This window comes from Rattus norvegicus, chromosome 2, assembly GCF_021556685.1.
Source record: "Rattus norvegicus strain SHRSP/BbbUtx chromosome 2, alternate assembly SHRSP_T2T, whole genome shotgun sequence".
Classification (NCBI taxonomy): Eukaryota; Metazoa; Chordata; class Mammalia; order Rodentia; family Muridae; genus Rattus; species Rattus norvegicus.
This window is the reverse complement of record NC_141535.1, coordinates 47,250,001-47,268,957: the sequence shown is the minus strand read 5'-3', so window position 1 is coordinate 47,268,957 and position 18,957 is coordinate 47,250,001. Positions and strand designations below refer to the sequence as shown.

Genomic DNA, 18,957 nt, shown 5'->3' with positions numbered 1-18,957 from the left:
TAACAGGCAGCCCTTATAATGACTAAATTTAAATGAAGATAGCATCTATATTGAGGTTTTAGCAAAAACAGAAGTTAGGTTTAGGAAGAAGAATGGGGGAAAATTAAAACCGTGGTATACCCAGCATTAGAAATCAACATGGGATTGAGTAATAACTGAGTCATTCTAGGAAGAGGCAGAGTTCACAGGACAATCACCGGGCAATCTAAATCTACATGTGAGGGGCTGCACACACAGAGGAAAAGTTTCCTGGTATTCCTGTACAGAAAAGATTCTTGATTGGGCAAATTAATGTTCAAATTACTAAAGCTGGAAGCTTAAAACCTCTTCCTTTGCCTTTAGCTTACAAACCCAATTCTTCATAAATCTAGAAATTATGGCAATCGCTTTTAAGAAGGGCTTCGGTTAACACTTAACCTCATTAACAAACTTTGTTATACTCCCTCTAGCCTTTTAACTAACATTTCTAAACATAGTTCATTCAATTTTATTTTTAAAGTACTTCAGACACTTCACACAGAAAATGTCTCCAAGTACTAAAGCCTTATGACTTGCATTAACTACCACCCAATTTAGTGAATAGTAAGTTTTCAAACATTCTCCTACTTCTAAAAATGAATACTTATAATTTCCAGTTTAAATCAATTATTCAACTTGATGGCTCTAGGAAAATAGTATTATCTTGAACACATTATCAAAGTACCAACAATGTGAATTTATTCACTCCACCGTGTATATGCATAATTCAAAATTTCAAGCTGACATCTTCTGCAATTCTGGGGATCGAATCCAGGGACTTGCACATCTTGGCCAGGGCTCTACCACGAGGCTGCAGCCCCTGCTCTTCAACCAAAGCCTTCTGACAGTAAGTCAGCTAACCCCTTGCTGCACATGCCAATCTGTGGACAACGCTTCCCAACTCATGGCAATGGAAATACCATGCCTTAAGCATGGTACTCTCCATCCAAGTACTACATATATTAGCTACTACGTTCCTTAAAGGGGAATTACTGGACCCTCCCATAAATCACTTCGACAGCTCACTGCTTTTGCATTTTCTTGGCATTTTACTGTCTTCCAGTCTAAAACTGAGGACACATTAAGGCCAACTTTATGGACAGATTATCGTGTGCTGATCAAAATCCATCCTTCCGCTAAGCTAAGCTGCCTTTCTTTCCTTAAGTCTACCCAAGAACATTGCACAAGCAGTCCTCTTTGGCATCTCCTTGCTGTTAGATGATCACATAAAGGCATAAATCTTGCTGCTCATTAGAGCAGAGGGAAAGAAAGAATACAAGGGGAAGGAAGAGAGGGACGGACACGGAGGGGGAGGAAAAGCAGAAAGTCAACAATAGAAAATTGCGGCAGAATTGATGAAGCCAAAAGGCTCTTCCAAGAGATTAACACACCGAGAGATTTACACGAAGATGGACCCTGGAGAGGAGCGGGTGGGAGGTTCCAATGACTAATCAGAAACAAAAGCGATAAATCACTTTACTCTACAGAGGTGAGAAAAATTAGAGTACTATACATGATTATATTCCAGGAAACAGCCTAACCCAGAAAAATGAACGAGTTTCTAGAAATACAAAACAACCAAGACTAACTATGAAGAAACAGAGACTCTGTATTTTGGAATATAGTCAGTATAAAAAAATGCAAAAATAGTCAAAGTCTCCTAATGAAATCCAGCTTCACTGGAAAATTCCCACAAACCACTTAGGCTAATATTAATTGAAGAAGATAGAATATTTCAAACTATTTTATATAATCAGCATTACCTTGACACCAAACCAGGCAAAGACACAAGAAAAAAAATATATCAGTTATGAAAAAAAGTGTTCACTGATATTCACTTACTGCAAATACACTAGCAATTCAAATCCAATAACATATAAAATCTATTTCTCTACCTCTGTATCTCTAACAAGTAGAACTTACATCTGGAAAGCCAGGATGGTTCATTTTATAGACATATAATGACATACCCTAAAGTAAGAGAATGAAAGACAAAATTGACACCAATTAGTAGTGGAAAATTCAGTAACATTTAATAATTTAAAAAATGTTCAACAAAAATGGAAAGAAACTATAACAACACAGAAGCCACATTAAACCATAACCATTACACTCAAATGGTAAAAGACTGAAATCTTTTAAAATGACCAGAGGAAAAGTACGTTTTTTAATCACATCTACCCAGCACATAACTGGAAATTATCATCAGAGCAACTAGATTTTAAAATAAAAAATAAAAACCGACAACAACCAAGAGGAATCCAGATTCAAAAGGAGGAAGTAAAATTACCTGTCTGTGGTTGAGATCTTAAATGTGGCAAATGCTTCAGATTAGAATGAAATTCTACAAAGCCAACTGTGAACGCCAGTTGCACACCTCTACTCTGCCAAAGACCATCTGAAGGGGATATTACAGAAACAACTGCAATTCTCCTAGCACAAAAGGCATAAGATGGATACTCAATGAAACCAAAGAATTGAAAGACTTATACTATGAAAAATAAAAAACAATGGCAAATGAAATTATAGAAGATATAAGTGAAGTCTACGTCATATGCACTGATGCCCTGTCAGGCGCCCCCCCCAACCCCCACTGCAAAGCATTCTATAGGATCCATGGGATGCATAGGAATTCCCATGATGTCTTTGTGACATAAGTTCACATGGAATCTAAAAATAAAACCAAAGGGGTTGGATTTTACCTTGGGATTTAAAGTCACAGTTAGCAAAAATAGTGTAGTACTGGCAGACAGACAGACATAAACCAATGGACAGAACTAGATCTTGACCTGAAAGGCCAAGTAATGTTAGACAAAGACATCAAGACTATTCAATGAGCACAAGACAGTGTTTTAAACAAAACCACATGACCTCCTGAAAAGAAAAAGAAAAGAAAATTGTGCTCACCCCCATTTAACACCACATAGAAAAGTCAACTTTGTGAACTGGGTGGGAGTCCTAGACGTAAGACCTAAAACTATGTAATTCAGAAGGAAACTTGGACTGAAGTCATGAGGTTGCATTTGGCAATTCTTTCTTATGACATCAAAGGTGGGGCATACGTAAACGTGAACATTCAGAACTTCGAAAAGTTAACAGTATGAAAAAGTGTCATGTGTGTATCTTGCCTGTCAATTTGACAGGTTTAGAATCACCATGGAGACAAATCACAGGGCGTTTGTTAGAAGTTGCCTTGATTAGGTTAGCTGGGATGGAGAGACTACCCTCGATGTGGGTGGCTTTGTTCCATGGGCCAGGGTGACCTAATGAGTAAAAGGGGGGAGTAAGCTGAATGCCAGCATTCCTCTCTCAGTCTCAGACTCTCCACGGATGTGACCTGCTGCTGCAGCAAATCTGTGTTACCGTGATGGACAGTTCAGGCCTGTGACCCTGAGCAAAGTTTCCTTCCTTAAACTGCGGCTTCTGTTGCAGCAATGTGGCCATAACTAATACATCGCAGTGGGGAAACGTCAAAAGCTCATCTGATAAGAGGTAAATATCCAGGACATGTAAAGAGTCCTAACCCTCAACAACAAAATCCACACAATGGTGTGCCTGCGGGTGCGTGCATGCATATGTGCATGTGCGCGTGTGCATGCATGTGTGCATGCATGTGTGCGTATGTGTGTGTACAAATGCGGCAGCTAGACACATCAGTGTGTCTCCACCAACTACTTCTTCACCTAATTTGTTGAGATGGAGTCCCTCATTTAACCTGAGCTCCCTTTTTGGCTATACTGCTACTTAATGAAATGAAAATAATTCTAACTATAGTAACATAAAAAAGACAAAATACACAAAATTTAACTGAATTGGGACCTAAAAGACACTCAAACATAGAGCAGACTTTTCTTCAAAGAAGATACATACATGGCTTATAAGTGCACCAAAAGATTTTGATCGCAGTGCCCTCTTAAAGGCCTTGCTTCTCAACGCTAACATTGAGTTTAGGGGCTCCGACTTATGAATCACGTAGATGTACACACAAACAAAAATAACAAAGTGTTGATACAGGAGGTTCTTTAAACATTGAAAAGAGAATTGGTATATGATCCAGTGGGAACCTGTGAGTCTATCTCAAAGACATATTTGTATATCCGTGTTCATTGCAGCCTTGACAGAGGAAGCCGGAACATGGAAGCAAGTAGACCTGTGTCTGCTGATAGCTATAAAGACACACAAAACTGCAGGCCATGCATACAGTGCAGTATTACTTAGTCTTAAAACACCTCGTATGTGCTGCAGTCTGGATCAATTCTGACGTCATAACTCTAGAAACCATTTTCACACAGACCAAAGCTACCATTCTGGTTATATGAATAGCTAGGGGCAGAACAAACCAAGGAGCCATACAGAGTGGTGACTACCAGAACTATCAGGTAAGAAGAGAAAGAACACTTTACCGTGTGTCTAGTATACAATTTCAGTGCTACATGATAGGACATCATAGAGTTGGATGCTAATGACTTCACGTCATGAGAAATCCATTAAAAGCCATTGTACTAAAAAAAAATTTAAGCATTTTATGTTCTTTGTATTTTACAATTTAGAAAATTATGGGGACAATAACTTTATAGCTTATCCCAAATACGTTCCTCCTCAAATTCACCTCCTTGAAGATAACATTTATTTATTTACTTATTTACTTATTTATTTACTTACTTACTTACTTATTTATTTATTTATTTACTTATTCCACTCTTTCGTTGCTGAAGCCAGTAACTAGAATAATCCTTGGCACTTCTCCCACCCCTCAAACCACATGTCCAATCCATGAGGAAATTCTGTCAACAACAACTTCAAAATAGATCCAGAATCCAACTATTTCTCAGCACCCCTCCCCTCACCACTCTCGGCCAGTCCACTGTCATCTGTTGCTTGATTACTGCAAGAGCTTTCCACTGGCTTTCCGTTTCCACTCTAACCTCCTATGGTCTACTTACAACCCAGTAGCCAGCACAATCTTGTTAAAACATGGTGCTTGCTTCTCATCTTAAAATCCTCCAAGTCCCCCATGTCTATCTCACTCAAGATAAAAACCACAAGGTCCTCTAAAATCTTCTGCCAGCTTCCTCCTCTCAGCACCCACGACTTTACTGGGACTCAAAAACCATTCCTCCAAAGTACAACACTCTGGCTTGTTGAATGCTCGATAGTGAAAGACACAGAAGACTTAGTAGCCTCAAGACCAAGGTCTCTCTCATCTTCACTCATCCTTCTTTTTCACCTATGAGAATCACGCAAGCCAGGATTCCTCTTTTGCAAAGCCCTTCTACCACAGCAAGTTATAAAAACTTGGAGCATCACCCTATCTGTCTACACAGCCTTTCTGTTCAGGGCAATTGATTAAATTCTATGTTCTAGTCATATATTTCATGAATGAACATTTATTGTTTTTTAAAATCACATCCTATGAACTTGGCACAACTTAGACATTTATCAGAATTCTACCGACTCTGTTCCCCTCTAAGGTTTACACACATGATGAAGAACAGAACAATCAAGCCGAGTCTGGAAGTTCCTCAACCCTTACAGGTCGGGCACGAGATATGAGACCAGTCAGCGTGGCAGGATAAAAAACAGAGATACAACCTCGTGGAGACCATAGGAGAGATGAGGTAACCAACCAAGACAAGCTCCAAGAGTCAGAGATTAGAAACCAGAAAGATTCTCCTGTCTGAGGAAATGCTGGAAAACTGAGACCTTTATAAGCATATTTCAAAGCATGTGTGTGTGTGTGTGTGTGTGTGTGTGTGTGTGTGTGTGTGTGTGTGTAACATGTCTGGGCAAGGGGTTATCCACTACATACATGTAGAAGTAAGAGGACAGCTTTTATGAATTGGTTTCCTCCACGAAGCATGGACTCTTATTGAACCCATGTCGCTGGCTTTTGGAACAAGCACCTTTTCCAGCAGAGCAATCTCAACAGCTCAAGAAGCGCCCGGTCAACACAGTGGTAGAGACAGAAACTGGGGTGTGTGTATATGGTGCCAAAATACTCTTCTCCCTTAACTTTCATCCCAGATCATTCCTTCTATTCCCATGGCTTCAAATATCTGGATGATCCCCATAATCCATGTCTCTCTCCAGAGAGCAAATCAGAATGGAATTCAAACCCCCCACTACACTTCCAGATCTACATACCCTTTAGGTAATCTAACAAAACCAAAACCCACTACCAATCTTACCACAGACAACAAACACTTATCGCACCTTCTTGTGTTTCCACTTTTTAATAAGTACATCACCGTACAGCTTACCATCTAAAACAATAAATTTCTGAGCACGGTGGCATTCGAGAGGTAGAGGCAGGAGGACCAGAAACTCAAGGTCACTTTGACTACGTGGCTAGTAGTTAACAACTGGAGTCAGTCTGGAGTCTATGAGACGCTGTCTCACAAACAAGCAAATCCAACCAAAACACAAGACTACAAATCTCGTAGCATTCTTGTCTGGTCTCTAGCATCTGTCCAGACACATGCTAGTGCCTTGAACATCCCATTTGTATGGATTCTACCTGTTAAATAGTTTTTTAGGATGTACACTCTATTATTTTATAATAAATTTTGTCAGAAATGTAATTATATCAACACGTGTATTATACCTAGACGTGCCAGGTGCATAGAGATAAGTATTTGATCCACGGAAGTAGCTCAAGTGGATCTGTATTAATTATCCAGGTTTATGTTTATGAAACCAATTTGTTTTACCTTAATGAACAAGACTATATTTAAAAAAAAAAAAAAACTAAATAACTTGGAGATGGAATATCCTGGAGGATAACAATGTTAAATACAGAGGGATCCCCAAAGGAAAATATTCACTTTGATTAGTTATCCTATAGGAGACTAAGGTAGTAAATACTGGGAAACTTGATCACCACGCTGGAATTATTCCAGCTCTGTCTTTCTATAGCCTGTTCTTATCCACTCAGCCTTCTCTGCAGATACGGTTCAGCTCCCTAACTTAGCTTACGTTGTCCAAAATGTGTAACTCCAATTAAAGAACATGGGCCTTTCCAAGGCGGATGAGATGGATGCACAACGTATGAGAGTTTTTCCTCTCAGCGGCACAATCCGGTGACATAGCCATGTTGAGCAAGAAGAGATGAGCCACTGGTGGATTAACAGAGGCAGGGACAAGAAATGACGAAGGCTCCCTCCTCACTGCTCCTTCACTTTTATGAGACCCAGCAACACAGTGGTGACCTTGATAACCTCCACGGGCTTCGCCAGCAGAAGGCAGAAACGGTCTCAGACGTATTTTGGCCTGAAAACATTTTTGAATCAAGTTAGAGAAAGTTATGAAACTCACAGTTGTCATCCTTGACTTTCGTCCAGAATCACAATTCAAATGAAGCATGGAGTCTAAATGGTTGATGGTTTTCAGCTGGGTGCACTTTCCAGCCACCAAAAAGGAAAAAAAAAATCTCTTTAATTTCACCCCAATTAAAAAAACGTGACCTGGCAAAAAAAAAATAATAAAATAAAATAAATAACTCTTGTGACCAAACGGTGAGACAGAGACGTAACAGCAGCTACAAAGAGTACTTTACTCTCAGCAGTGACTTCACACATTAAAAACAGCTTAGAAGGCTGAAACATGAGGAGAGTCGACAGGAGCCTACCTGATACACCAAATACACAGAATAAAGCAAGCCTGGCCATCCTCCGTCATGCAATGGTTTGACCTTAGCTGTGCCAATTCCCTAGTACAGGTGAAGACTCCTACTCACCCTTCTCAGAAAATCAAAGGGCTCGCCTAGGTGGCTCACAAAATACAGAATATCCCCAGTCCAGATAGAAATGACATGGAGAAATAACTTGAGCTATTAGAAGTGTATTTTTACTCATTAAAAAAAAAATGAGTCTACTTTTCTTTTGCCCAGAAGGCAGCATCATTAGCATTTGTCAAAGCCCTGAGTCTCTACCTCCTATCCATTATAGACTCACATGGCAAACTTTCATGTTTACGGCATATTGTTAGTGCAGAAGCTACTATATTACATTAGAGTCAACATGTGTGGAATGCCTCCCTCAACTCGTTATGACTTCACTCTTTACTCAGAGAGGTTTGATAGAGATAAAGCAACGGATAAACTTACTCACGGTTGGCCTCGAGCAAACTGCGTAGATCATTAAATACAACCCAAAAGGTAGCATATAGGGAGTTCAAGTTCAATTCCAGTACTACAAGAGGAGAGAGGGGTGTAAGAAGGACATCATATAAACGCAGGATGGCAATCCCAGCGCTGGGGAAGTAGAGGCAGGACAGCCAAGAGTTCAAGCTACACAGACAGTTCCAGGACAATCTGCAGTCCATGATAACCCATCCAAGCCACACTTAGTAGCCTCATTTGGGGGGGAAGTAAAATGTTCTAGGCAACTATTTCTATTTTAATGTATAATTGCCGTGGGTGTTTCTGAAAAAAGCTAAAAGATAGACCTGGTCTTTACCTTTGAAAACCTTTGTAAGATTAAAAGCAAAAAGGGTCATCAAAAATACAATTGTAAAAATAATAGGATTAATGTGACATGGGAAATATTCTTTGAAAGCAAAACTAAAAATCATTAACTGTCCAAATCTTTGTGTGTGTGCGTGTGTGTGAGTTTGAAATATCTGATTATCAGTAATACACCTTTTCATATAAGAAAACCTAGGGTGGTCCTCTTAAAAACTCAAGCTTCTTATGGTCAATATTTACTTAAGCACCAATATTCAATATAGGACCCTTTTTAAATAAAAAGGAAACTACACTCCTAGTTTTAGACGGCCATCAATAAAAACATGAAAGACAACAAGCCCAACTTTTATTCATTAGGAACATCAACAGCTATGGCTTGGCAGCTAAGAATGCTTGATTTGTAACAAGCAGTCCTTCCACGTAAAAAGAACACCAAGTTCTGTGGGATTTTTTTCTGAATGAAGCTTCCTCAGCGGGCCGGAGCTAAACAGAGAGTGCAGGCAAACCCTAGAAATCGTATGGGATTGATCACCAGGTCAGAACTCAACTTCCTGAGCCACTTCCGCCAAGCCACCTAAGTTCTTCGAGCCTCATCTCATCGAAACAAGGGGATAAGGATGTAGTTACTGTGGGATTACATCACGAGCCCTATGATATGCTTGCAGTAGTGCTGTGCCAGTAACTGTCATCACTGTGCCCCCGTGTTTGTTTCACCATGCCACTCACTACATTCAAGATGAATAGGAAACAAATTTCTAGTCACTATTCAAGATTCTGGAATTTACATAACTGATGCCTGCTTATATGCTACAGCAGAATAGAAATTATAGATTATGAATTGAGATCCTTAATAGAAATGTGAAGAAACATGTTTATCCTTCTATGTTATTTTTTGATTTACATAACCTCCTTCAAATAGGGACTGGATAAAGAAAGGATCATTAGAATGACTGGCCCTATTATGATTAATTGATAAGAACTTCAGCTCTGGAGCGAATATATACTGGTCCCCAAGCAGTAGAAATACCCAGTCCCGGTGGTAGTGTGCATTTCTGCAGGAAACAGATACACTCGTTTTCAACTTTCCCCAACATTTAAGAGTTCTGTTTGCTTTAGCATTGGTAGAGTTACTCACTTTCCATTGTTTTCTTTCTTTCAGTTAAAGCACATTACACTGATAGTCGTAGCCCAGTCCAAGTTGTTTGAACATCTTTGAGCAGCGAGAACAAACCGTTATTTTGAGCAGAGCCTAATGACCCCTGGAAGAAGCAGGGAGTTCTGAGGGTACCAAGCTGATCCCTCAATATCCCTACCAGCTCCACGTTACATGTTCCTTTATTGCTCAAATTAAGGATATTTTAGGTCACAGCACACTTTATACTTTCACATGATCTAAGAGCTTTTTTCCCCATTTGTATAGAAAAAAAATTTGGCAGACTTTGAGTGTGTAACTCATTGTAATTGTACAAAAGAGCACAGAATACTCAACTCTGTCCAAGCTAAAACACACACAGGAATCCTCTCTTATCTGCAAACAGTAAGCTCTCAAACTCCCAGGAAATGGCTGCACCGTGAGTAGCAGTGAACCCTACATGCACCATGCTCTCTCTTCCAGATACATAGATATGATAAAGTCTAATTTGTAAACGAGATACAGAAAAGATATTAGCAATAGCACCAAAAAAGCAGAAGAATTACAACAACGCAGTGTAATAAACTGGCAGCTTCATACCATCTAGCACAATAGGCCTAGCGGAGCCCAGGCATTACATCATTCGGACAATTGGTCCGATAACACAGTCCTTCGAAGTGGCCAACATGGGCGCCATATACAGTAGCAACCCCACCCAACGAGGACTGACTCTCATCCTGAGAGAGGCAAAGCAGGATGGCACAGGCTTGCATTACAACTTTCCAGAATGATGTGCAGTTTAACGGCCATGCAGTGTTTATTTGGGCAACCCCCCCCCATTCAGTATTTTCAAACTCCATTGAAAACAGTAACTGGAAGCACATAAAATAAAAGTGTAGGTAATGGGGAAATACTCTATAAACCGCCGCACCCCCAAACCCTTTCATTTGTTGTTGTAACAGTTATCTTAAATATTAAAATGTGCCAAAATGGGGGTTGGGGATTTGGCTCAGCGGTAGAGCGCTTGCCTAGCAAGCGCAAGGCCCTGGGTTCGGTCCCCAGCTCCGAAAAAAAAAAAAGAAAAAAGAAAAAAAAATGTGCCAAAATGAAGAGACATCCTCAATTCATTTCAAAAGAAACACTTGGCAGCAAGAATTCAAACAGCAGTCCTCTGAGACTGAGCTATCTCAGGGCACGAGTTTCCTCACTATACATTCTAGCAGAGTGAAGGCTGACTGTGTACAGTTTGAGTTTTAAAGGGAAAACAGCTGGAAAGCTTTTCAAATGGTGACAAATGATGAACCAGATGAACGCTAAGAAAGGAGCTGAGGAGACAGAGCTGTTTGTTTGTTTGTTTGTTTGTTTGTTTGTTTGTTGCAATAAATGGTATCTCTAAAAGAGCTTCGATATTTACTTCAATACCAACTTTAATATTAAAATTAATTTAATACCAATTGTAACATTCAAATATTTTAATATTTCCAACAAAATAGAAAAAGACCGAGTCTGGGTCTCCTTTCACCCCACTCTCCACCCAGGGATCCTAATGTGTACCTCTAAGAGAGACTAGAGGAAAAAAACCCTAGGGGCAGGTCACTGGAAGAGGCCCTGTGCTGGCACCCTCCTTCCTGCCTCTCTCCCGTTGGTGTGCTTCAGGCGGTTCATTCCGTCCCACCTTTGGCTCGGTTTTAAAAGACCCGGTGTGAAAATGTGCTGACAGAGCTTCGGGAATTGCAAGCATGAGACAAAAGGGAAAGGAGAGGAAACGCTAGCCAGGAATTCATTGAAGAAAGCAGCATGGACGTGTCTGGGTGTTCTCCAGGTAATGAGAAACATCTCCCGAAGGCCAGGGAAAGTAGTTAAATGACTGTTCTTTTAACACGCCTTTCGGGTACATGTCTGAAGGCTGGTGTCACAGAGAAGCAGGATCACACTAGCTCTGAACATAATTAAAACTAATCCTTTTACCTGCCTACATTTCTTACAAGCGATCTGTCTAGTGCATACATTAAGAAGGTCTGGATGTTTTGCACCAACAAGATTCAATCAGTACCCTAACATTTGGGGGGTGGGGTAGGGGGGATGCAAGTCCAAACAACATCGGCCCGTTCGCTTATTTCAAACACTCAGCAATTTTAAAAGGCTTAGAGAACACGGAGCGTAATGGCGTATCAAAACGACAAGCCTTCATCAGACGCACAACAGCCAAATTTGCTTACCTGGAGCTTTGAGAGGCAGCCAAGACATGAAAAGCCCACAGAGGGAGAGCTTATGCCGGGACTTGCATGAAGAACAGGGTGTAGAGACAAGTGTTTGCAAACCAACTGAAGTAGTCGATATTACTCAAGGAAGGGTAGAGGGGTAAAAGAAACCATTTCAGACCCAGTTGATACAATTACAACCCAGCTTCCAAAAAAAAAGGAGGAGTACCTGTAACCTGCCCAGGGGTTAAGCAGAGGTCAGTGTTCCAGTAACCTCACATTCACAAGAGGCAGAGAGCCTTGACTCAAGTGCCAGAGAAAATACATTTTTACTCTGGCTTGTCAGCTGGTGTCAGAATTTTTCTTATGCAGTCTCAAGTATTTCTCTGTGATCTATCATACACAAGACAAAACAGATGTCTCAAACATTAACAAGAAAAATGCCTGTCCTCCCAACCAATCAGATCTGTTTTCCACCACTTTCTTGTAGTTCAGTGGGGGGACTTGGTACAGGCATCGCCTACGGCATCTGTGTGTTTAGGTGTCCCATGTGACGTTTGTCATCAACCTCAACAGCTTGGTTCACGCTCAGCTCATGCCTATGGCTTGCCACTGGGAGGAACGGTATCCTCCCTCTCCAAGCCCAACATTTCTCAGTTTGTTTCATGGAGGTAGGCACTCCAGCCTCCCTTGTTCGTCTACTTCGCCAATACTCCACGTGTCACACTGCAAGGAGCAGGCTTCTGTGCTTTGGGAGTCTGCCAGCGATCCTTTGTCTACTCGGGCTTTAGAACCACCCACTGAGCACCTACTTCCTTGTAACAATCTAGTCTCTGCAGTGCATCAAGCCAGGTAAATACACTGAGGAGTCCGTATTAAAGGCTGATCTCTTCACCTCTGATTGGTCTCCACATGTGGCTCGTGACCCTGGCCTATCTTCCACAGGAATCCACCTTACTCCTGATGTCTCCCCTTAACAGCTGTCTACCCGCTGTCCCCTGCACTGCGTGTTGGCTACACACTTCTACCGTTCACACAGGATGTAGAACTGAACGCTCTGTCTCCTGGTCGGCAGGACCCTTCCACAACGTCTCCACTCTCTGCTGCAATAGTGCTGAACAGTCTTCCTTGTGGCGTTTCCACAAGTATCCTGGGCTAAATATTTCTTTTAAAGGTAGCTTCGAATCACATACATTGACTTTAGTCACTCAGACTCCTTGGAAACTTCGTGCCCCACATTTTATAATACATACGCATAAAAAAGTCAGTGAGCAAAAAGGCAGCTGTCGAGAAATTCGAGTGAATAGGAGATTTTTCTCACAGCACCTCTCTCACCCCTGTACCCCCATGACATAGTCCCAGGTTCAGGAAAGAGAAAAGGAAATGGACTCCTCCCCCACCCCCAACCCAATGTTTGTTCCTTGGCCCCTCTATGGAATGGGAAGGTCTTTTATAGTGTTCCTACCTAAAAACAGGTTAAACATTAAGGCTCTTAAGGGATAAAGAATCATTAAACTTAGGGTTTGTTTGTTTGCTTGTTTGTTTGGTTTGGTTTAAGAGTTCATTCCTATGACTTTTTTTTTTTAAAGATTTATTCATTTATTAAATATGAGTACACTGTAGCTGTCTTCAGATACACCAGAAGGGGGCATCGGATCTCTTTACAGATGGTTGTGAGCCACCATGTGGTTGCTGGGAATTGAACTCAGGACCTCTGGAAGAGCAGTCGGGTGCTCTTAGCCGCTGAGCCATCTCTCCAGCCCGAAAATAAATAAATCTTAAAAAAAAAAAAAAAATGCTGTCCTACTCCTAGCAGTGAGAATAGACTCATTAATCTACATTTGAATTGAGTATAAGTTTTTGGTCTTTCCCAGTGGATTTGAATGCCACAACAAAAAGTTTGACCAACCATGGTCCAAGCATTCAAGACACATGGGCCTCTGGGGGTCATTTTCATTTAAACCATCACATTCCATTCCTTGGGCCCCATGGGCTGGAGCCATATAATGCAAAATGGATTCAGTCCAACTTCAAAAGTCCCCGTAGTCTATCACAGGTCTCAACATTGTTTAGAAATCTGGAAGTCTTTTCTGAGACTCAATGCAATCTTGTAATTGTAACCCCCTGTAAAATTAAAAAGCAAATCACACACTTCCAACGTACAATGGCACAGAGCACACATCACCATTCCAAACGGTAGGAAAGGGGAGAGAGTGGGGAAACACTGGACCAGAGCAAGACAGACCAGCAGGACAAACTCCAAATTCTGCATCTCTACATCTGATGGCGAGATGCTCTCCAGTTCTTCCGCCCCACATTTCTCTCTACTGCTCTGCTTCCACTTGGGCTGAAGCATCCCTTGGCAGGTACTGTGAGATACAAAGTTACGTTTTAATTACTGTGCCTAAAAGGATTCTTAAACAAAAATGCCTCGAACCTGGAAGTCCCTTGCGCAGGGACAGGTGCTGTCCATACGATAAGCCATACATTTTCACTTCCCTAACAGGTTGGGTTGACCCAACTGCACTGGATATACTTGATCACACTTAGGCTGGACGTTCATCAGGATGTACGCTTGACCCCTACCAGATGAAGCCAGTGGGGGATGTACATAGCCTTGGAGGTTGCCTTTATAAACACGTGGCCAGTATAGCTCATGGCCAGAGTCCATCAGACAGTATTAAAGCTTGCTTCAAATTTGCCTCAAAGTTGTAGTGGTCTTATTCTCGCCCAGCAGAAATAACAGTATCCCATGGCTCTGGCATCTCTGAGATCTTGGGGTCTCCAACTCAATCCAGGCTTCAGTTTCAGTTTCATGTGATGGCCTCTCCAGTCCTCCATGCAGGAACTCCCCGGCCACAGTTTGACTTCGCCAGCTTTCCTTTACCATGAGGAAGATTTCCACAAGCCCTTTGCTCACCCCTGCATCCTTGGCTGAAGGTGACCCATGTTACTGAAGCTGCCAAGGCTTGCTTCCTGCTTGAGATGGAGCCTGCCAGTGTCCTTACATTTGTGTAAGCTCTGATTCCTTGATGTGTTTGATTCCTTTGTTGAATAAACTTCCCTTTGCTTTAGGAGGTCCCTCAGGCCTTTTTACTGATTGCAAGTTTACTGGAGTGGGGTCTCCATAGAGGACACCACTCTCTATTCCATTTCTCATCAGGCCTTTCTTTAAACTTGTCATCTCTCTGAGAATGTCAACTCCAACATTCTATTTCCTGGTGTTCTTTATTTCTTCAAATTGTACATTTTGCTTCATATACATATAAGGCATGAAGGTAAGAGGACCAGCTTGGGGACAGAAGAGGGCTGATAGGAAAGGGTAGAGCAGTAGGTCTCAACCTTCCTAATCTGTGACCCTTTATACTGGTGACCCCAACCTTAAGTTATTTCATTGCTACTTCATAAGTGTAATTTTGACAGTTATGAATTATAATGCAAATATCTGATATGCAATCTCCAAGAGGGTCAAGACCACTTGGGTAGTGGCCAATGACAGATTATTTTGGTAAATAATTATTTTGATTAAGATAAGCAGAGTCTATGATCCACATGTATGAAAGCGTTATAATGAAACCTGTTCATTTTAAAAAGCAGGTAGCAGCTGGGAAGATGACTCAGTGGTTAAGAATACTAGCTGCTCTCTTAGAGCTCCTGAATTCAATTCCCAGCAACCAAGTCATACTTCTCTCTCCAGGACTCCCTCCTGTAGGCCGAGCACCATTACTGCCAGGGCTTGTTCTAGGCTACTTCATTGTCTGTCTCTTTACCCCAAACTTACTTGCCACAAACTCACGTGGATTTCTACCAGCGGTGCACAGGGGTAGCCATCTTCTTCACATTCTTTTTTTTTTTTTTCCTTTTTTTCAGAACTGGGGACCGAACCCAGGGCCTTGCGCTTGCTAGGCAAGCGCTCTACCACTGAGCTAAATCCCCAACCCCTCTTCTTCACATTCTTGTCACTAGTTATTGTTGGTGGCCTTCCACCAAAACTCCTACCCACTGGTTAGTAAGACAGGATTGCCAGCAACTAGTGACTATGAGGGACAGACACATTTCCCACAGGATGGACTGGAGCTCAAGGCAAGTGGTTTGGAACATGGATGACTTCAAGTTGTACCACAGGAGTGAATAGAGCTTGGCTATACCCTCCCCACAGGGCTGATACTAGCAAAACAAAATGAAACTAAGCTATGACCCATAACCTCAGAAGGTTCTTTCCTTATTCCCACAGGATGGTCCAGACACAAATATCACCCCAACACAGTCATTAACACTATTCTCATTGTGTTTATCTGACATGTTTAATTGTAAGAGCTAAAGGTGAACGGTTGATAGGACCAAACCCTGGCCCCCTTCAGAAGTCTCTGAAGCTTCCTCCTCACTTCTTCTGGTGGCAAAGCTTCTGGATGTCGCTGGCCAGCCCCAGGCAATGCATGATGCGCTTCTTCTCAGCAGCCAGGTCCTCTGCAGAGACCTGGCCTAAGAGCTTCTGAACAAATATATCCTGATCTTTCAGGAAAATGTTCTTATTGACCCCTACACTTGGCACTTCCTCCAGGGACCCAGAAGTGAACTGGAAGTTTACATATCTGTTTCTTTTTAAGCCGGGCCCTTTCTCTTCAATCCATGACAGCAGACCCTTGTTCTGGGTCTCCAGCTGCACGGTCATTTTCATATACTGATCCTCTTTTCGCTCTTCCAAGGTGGCAGAAATAAGAGAAAGCTCCCCGAAGAGGGAGACCAGCCAGGTCAGGCGAGAAATGCCGCTGAACGCTGAACGCAGGGAAGCCAAATCTCTCTTCTTCCAGTGGGCGAGCTGTGAAGCGAAGAGACCCTTTCAGTAGCTCTTTCCCCAACACTTCTCTTCTCAGGAATGCGAATTCCTCCATCAAGAGTTCCACGTGCTCCTCATGCAGGACTCTCCCTTTCTGTGCGGCCAGCTCCCACAGCTCCTGGGCCGCCGCAAATGACAGTGTCATGGGGTATTCCACGAGGACATGCTTGCCAGCCTGCAGAAACTGCCATATATAGTCTTCATGGCTGGAACTCTCACTGCAAATATAGGCGACATCAATCTCTTGGCTTCGGAGAGCATCTTCCAAAGAAATCTGCCGTACTTCATCAAGGCTCCCAAGCTCTCGTCATTTTCTCTGATGCCAAGTCAGTCAAACTGGGAGAGTGTGGTCCTCATACTCCATTCCTATGACTTTTAAAAGGCTCGCGTTTTATGCTGTAAGAAAAATCCTGGGTTAATCCATCCGAACCCTGGAAATCCTGAGTTTTAGGCAGAAAAAAGAGAAGTAGAGGAGGGTGGGGTGTATGGTGCCGAGGACAAGCCAGGCATGGCCGGCTTTCAGGTGAAAAGCCAAGGTCAAGCGATTCAGATTGTTCTCACCCCTTCCTAAAGTTGTGGCCCTTCAAGACAGTTACTCATGGCGCAGTGACCCCAATCACCAAGTCATTCTGTTGCTCCTCTGTAATTGTAAGTCCGTTACCGTCCTGAATCATATATGAACAGCTGATACACAGGGCCCCACAGGACAGGTTGAGAACCACTATCTACAGATTGGAATAGGGACAAATCCGTTTCCTACACCTCAGAGACTCTGAAAAGGAACTCAGATTTAATTCTATTCTGGTGAGAACCCCTTGCTGACCTCAAACTCCACAAAACAAGAATAAATGTGCTCTGCTCTTGGCCACCAGATATATAGCAGTATGTTACACAAGCAACGGAAAACTCAGGTGAGCATAAATGCTAAAATCAATCAACAAATGTCCTTGCTCTATTAAGATCCATACGCCATGTTACAGGAAGTTACTGCTAAATATTTGGAAGGGAAGGCGTGGGTTTTTTTCATTAATTGATGATTGATTGATTAATAATTAATTAATTTTTGGAGGTAGAGTCTCACTATGTAGCCCTGACTGAGTTCAATGCCCTACATAGACCAGGCTGGCCTTGAACTCACGGAGTTGCCTGTACCAGCTACGTGGTAACTGTAGGAGCTACAGTACCTGGACTTCTGTCTCTGTCTTTCAATGTTTTGAAAACCCAACCTAATACTTAAACTCTTCACTTTCCATGGGTGGAATCAACAGCAATAAAAGTCTTAACTATCAACCACGAAGGTTATTAACATATTTCTAATGTAGGGCAAATGTCTGAGAAGTCCTGGAGAAACTGTTGTTTTTTTTTCCTCTAAGGATAGGACAGCAATAGAGAATTTCCCAGTCTCTACCATGACTTTGGGTGGCTCTCTGCTGTTCACGGAAGGTGTTCAGCCAACACCTACCCTAATACCTTGAAAATAACTGTAGGTTGTCATACCACAAAGTCCAGAGCAAGTCAGTGTGTGCTCTCTCCTCTCTCTCCTCCCTCCTTCTCCCTCTGTCTGTCTGTCTCTCTCTCTCTCTCTCCTCCCTCTCCTCCCTCCTTCTCCCTCTCCCTCTGTCTGTTTCTCTCTCCTCTCTCCTCTCTCTCCTCTCTCTCTCTCTCTCTCTCTCCCTCTTTTTCTCCCCCTCCCTCTCTCCTTCCCTTCTTTCCTCTCCCTCCCCAATTCTCCCTCTTCCCCCTCCACCCTTCGCCCCTCACACATACATACTTGTTACAAACCTCAGAGGACACAATTTAGCTTTCAGTATCAACCATCCAGAAACAAGATTGTCTGTCCCTAATCAAGCAGACAGAGGAGCTTAAATATATTCCAAACACTTAACGTCTCTCAGTCACATTACCGTTAGCTACAAGAACACAGGAGCTAACAAGAATGGGATCTTTAAAACGTAACGCCTGGCATCCAAACGCCCTTTCACATCCATCAGAAAAGATTCCTACCTAACGCCACTTCTTTCCCAGGGCCCAAGTAGAGCGACTGTAACAACGCCCTGTTCCTCTTTCCTAGTGAGTGTGAAATGATAGCAACTATGCTATGAGTAACATAGCTGGCTGCATGAAATCTCAGGTTTTGGTAACCTTACACGAGCCTCTGTTCTTTAGTAATGCTGACTACTGAAAATCACTTCACTCACTGGAACCCTCAACTATTTTGGTACACAAATGAATGCTGCCCAGAACAGCATTGTGAGTATGAAGTTTTCAACAATCCCCCATGAGACGGAGCATGCACTATGCCTCC

General features: G+C 42.2%; 1 protein-coding gene and 1 pseudogene across 15 annotated transcripts in view; both read right to left on the bottom strand.

Moving 5' to 3' along the window:
- Arl15 (ARF like GTPase 15) overlaps positions 1-18,957 on the bottom strand; it is a 382,647-nt gene that overhangs the window by 265,233 nt on the left and 98,457 nt on the right. For 4 of the 15 annotated variants that reach the window (XM_087634380.1, XM_087634378.1, XM_087634383.1 and 1 more), the window contains 2 exons: positions 8,123-8,207; positions 7,333-7,481 (listed from right to left, as the gene is read on the bottom strand). In XM_087634380.1, the coding sequence (XP_087490506.1) occupies positions 7,333-7,481; positions 8,123-8,180 (207 nt within the window). In that variant the 5' untranslated portion in view covers positions 8,181-8,207. 15 annotated transcript variants of the gene reach the window in all.
- Positions 16,101-16,959, bottom strand: Blvra-ps1 (biliverdin reductase A, pseudogene 1; annotated as a pseudogene).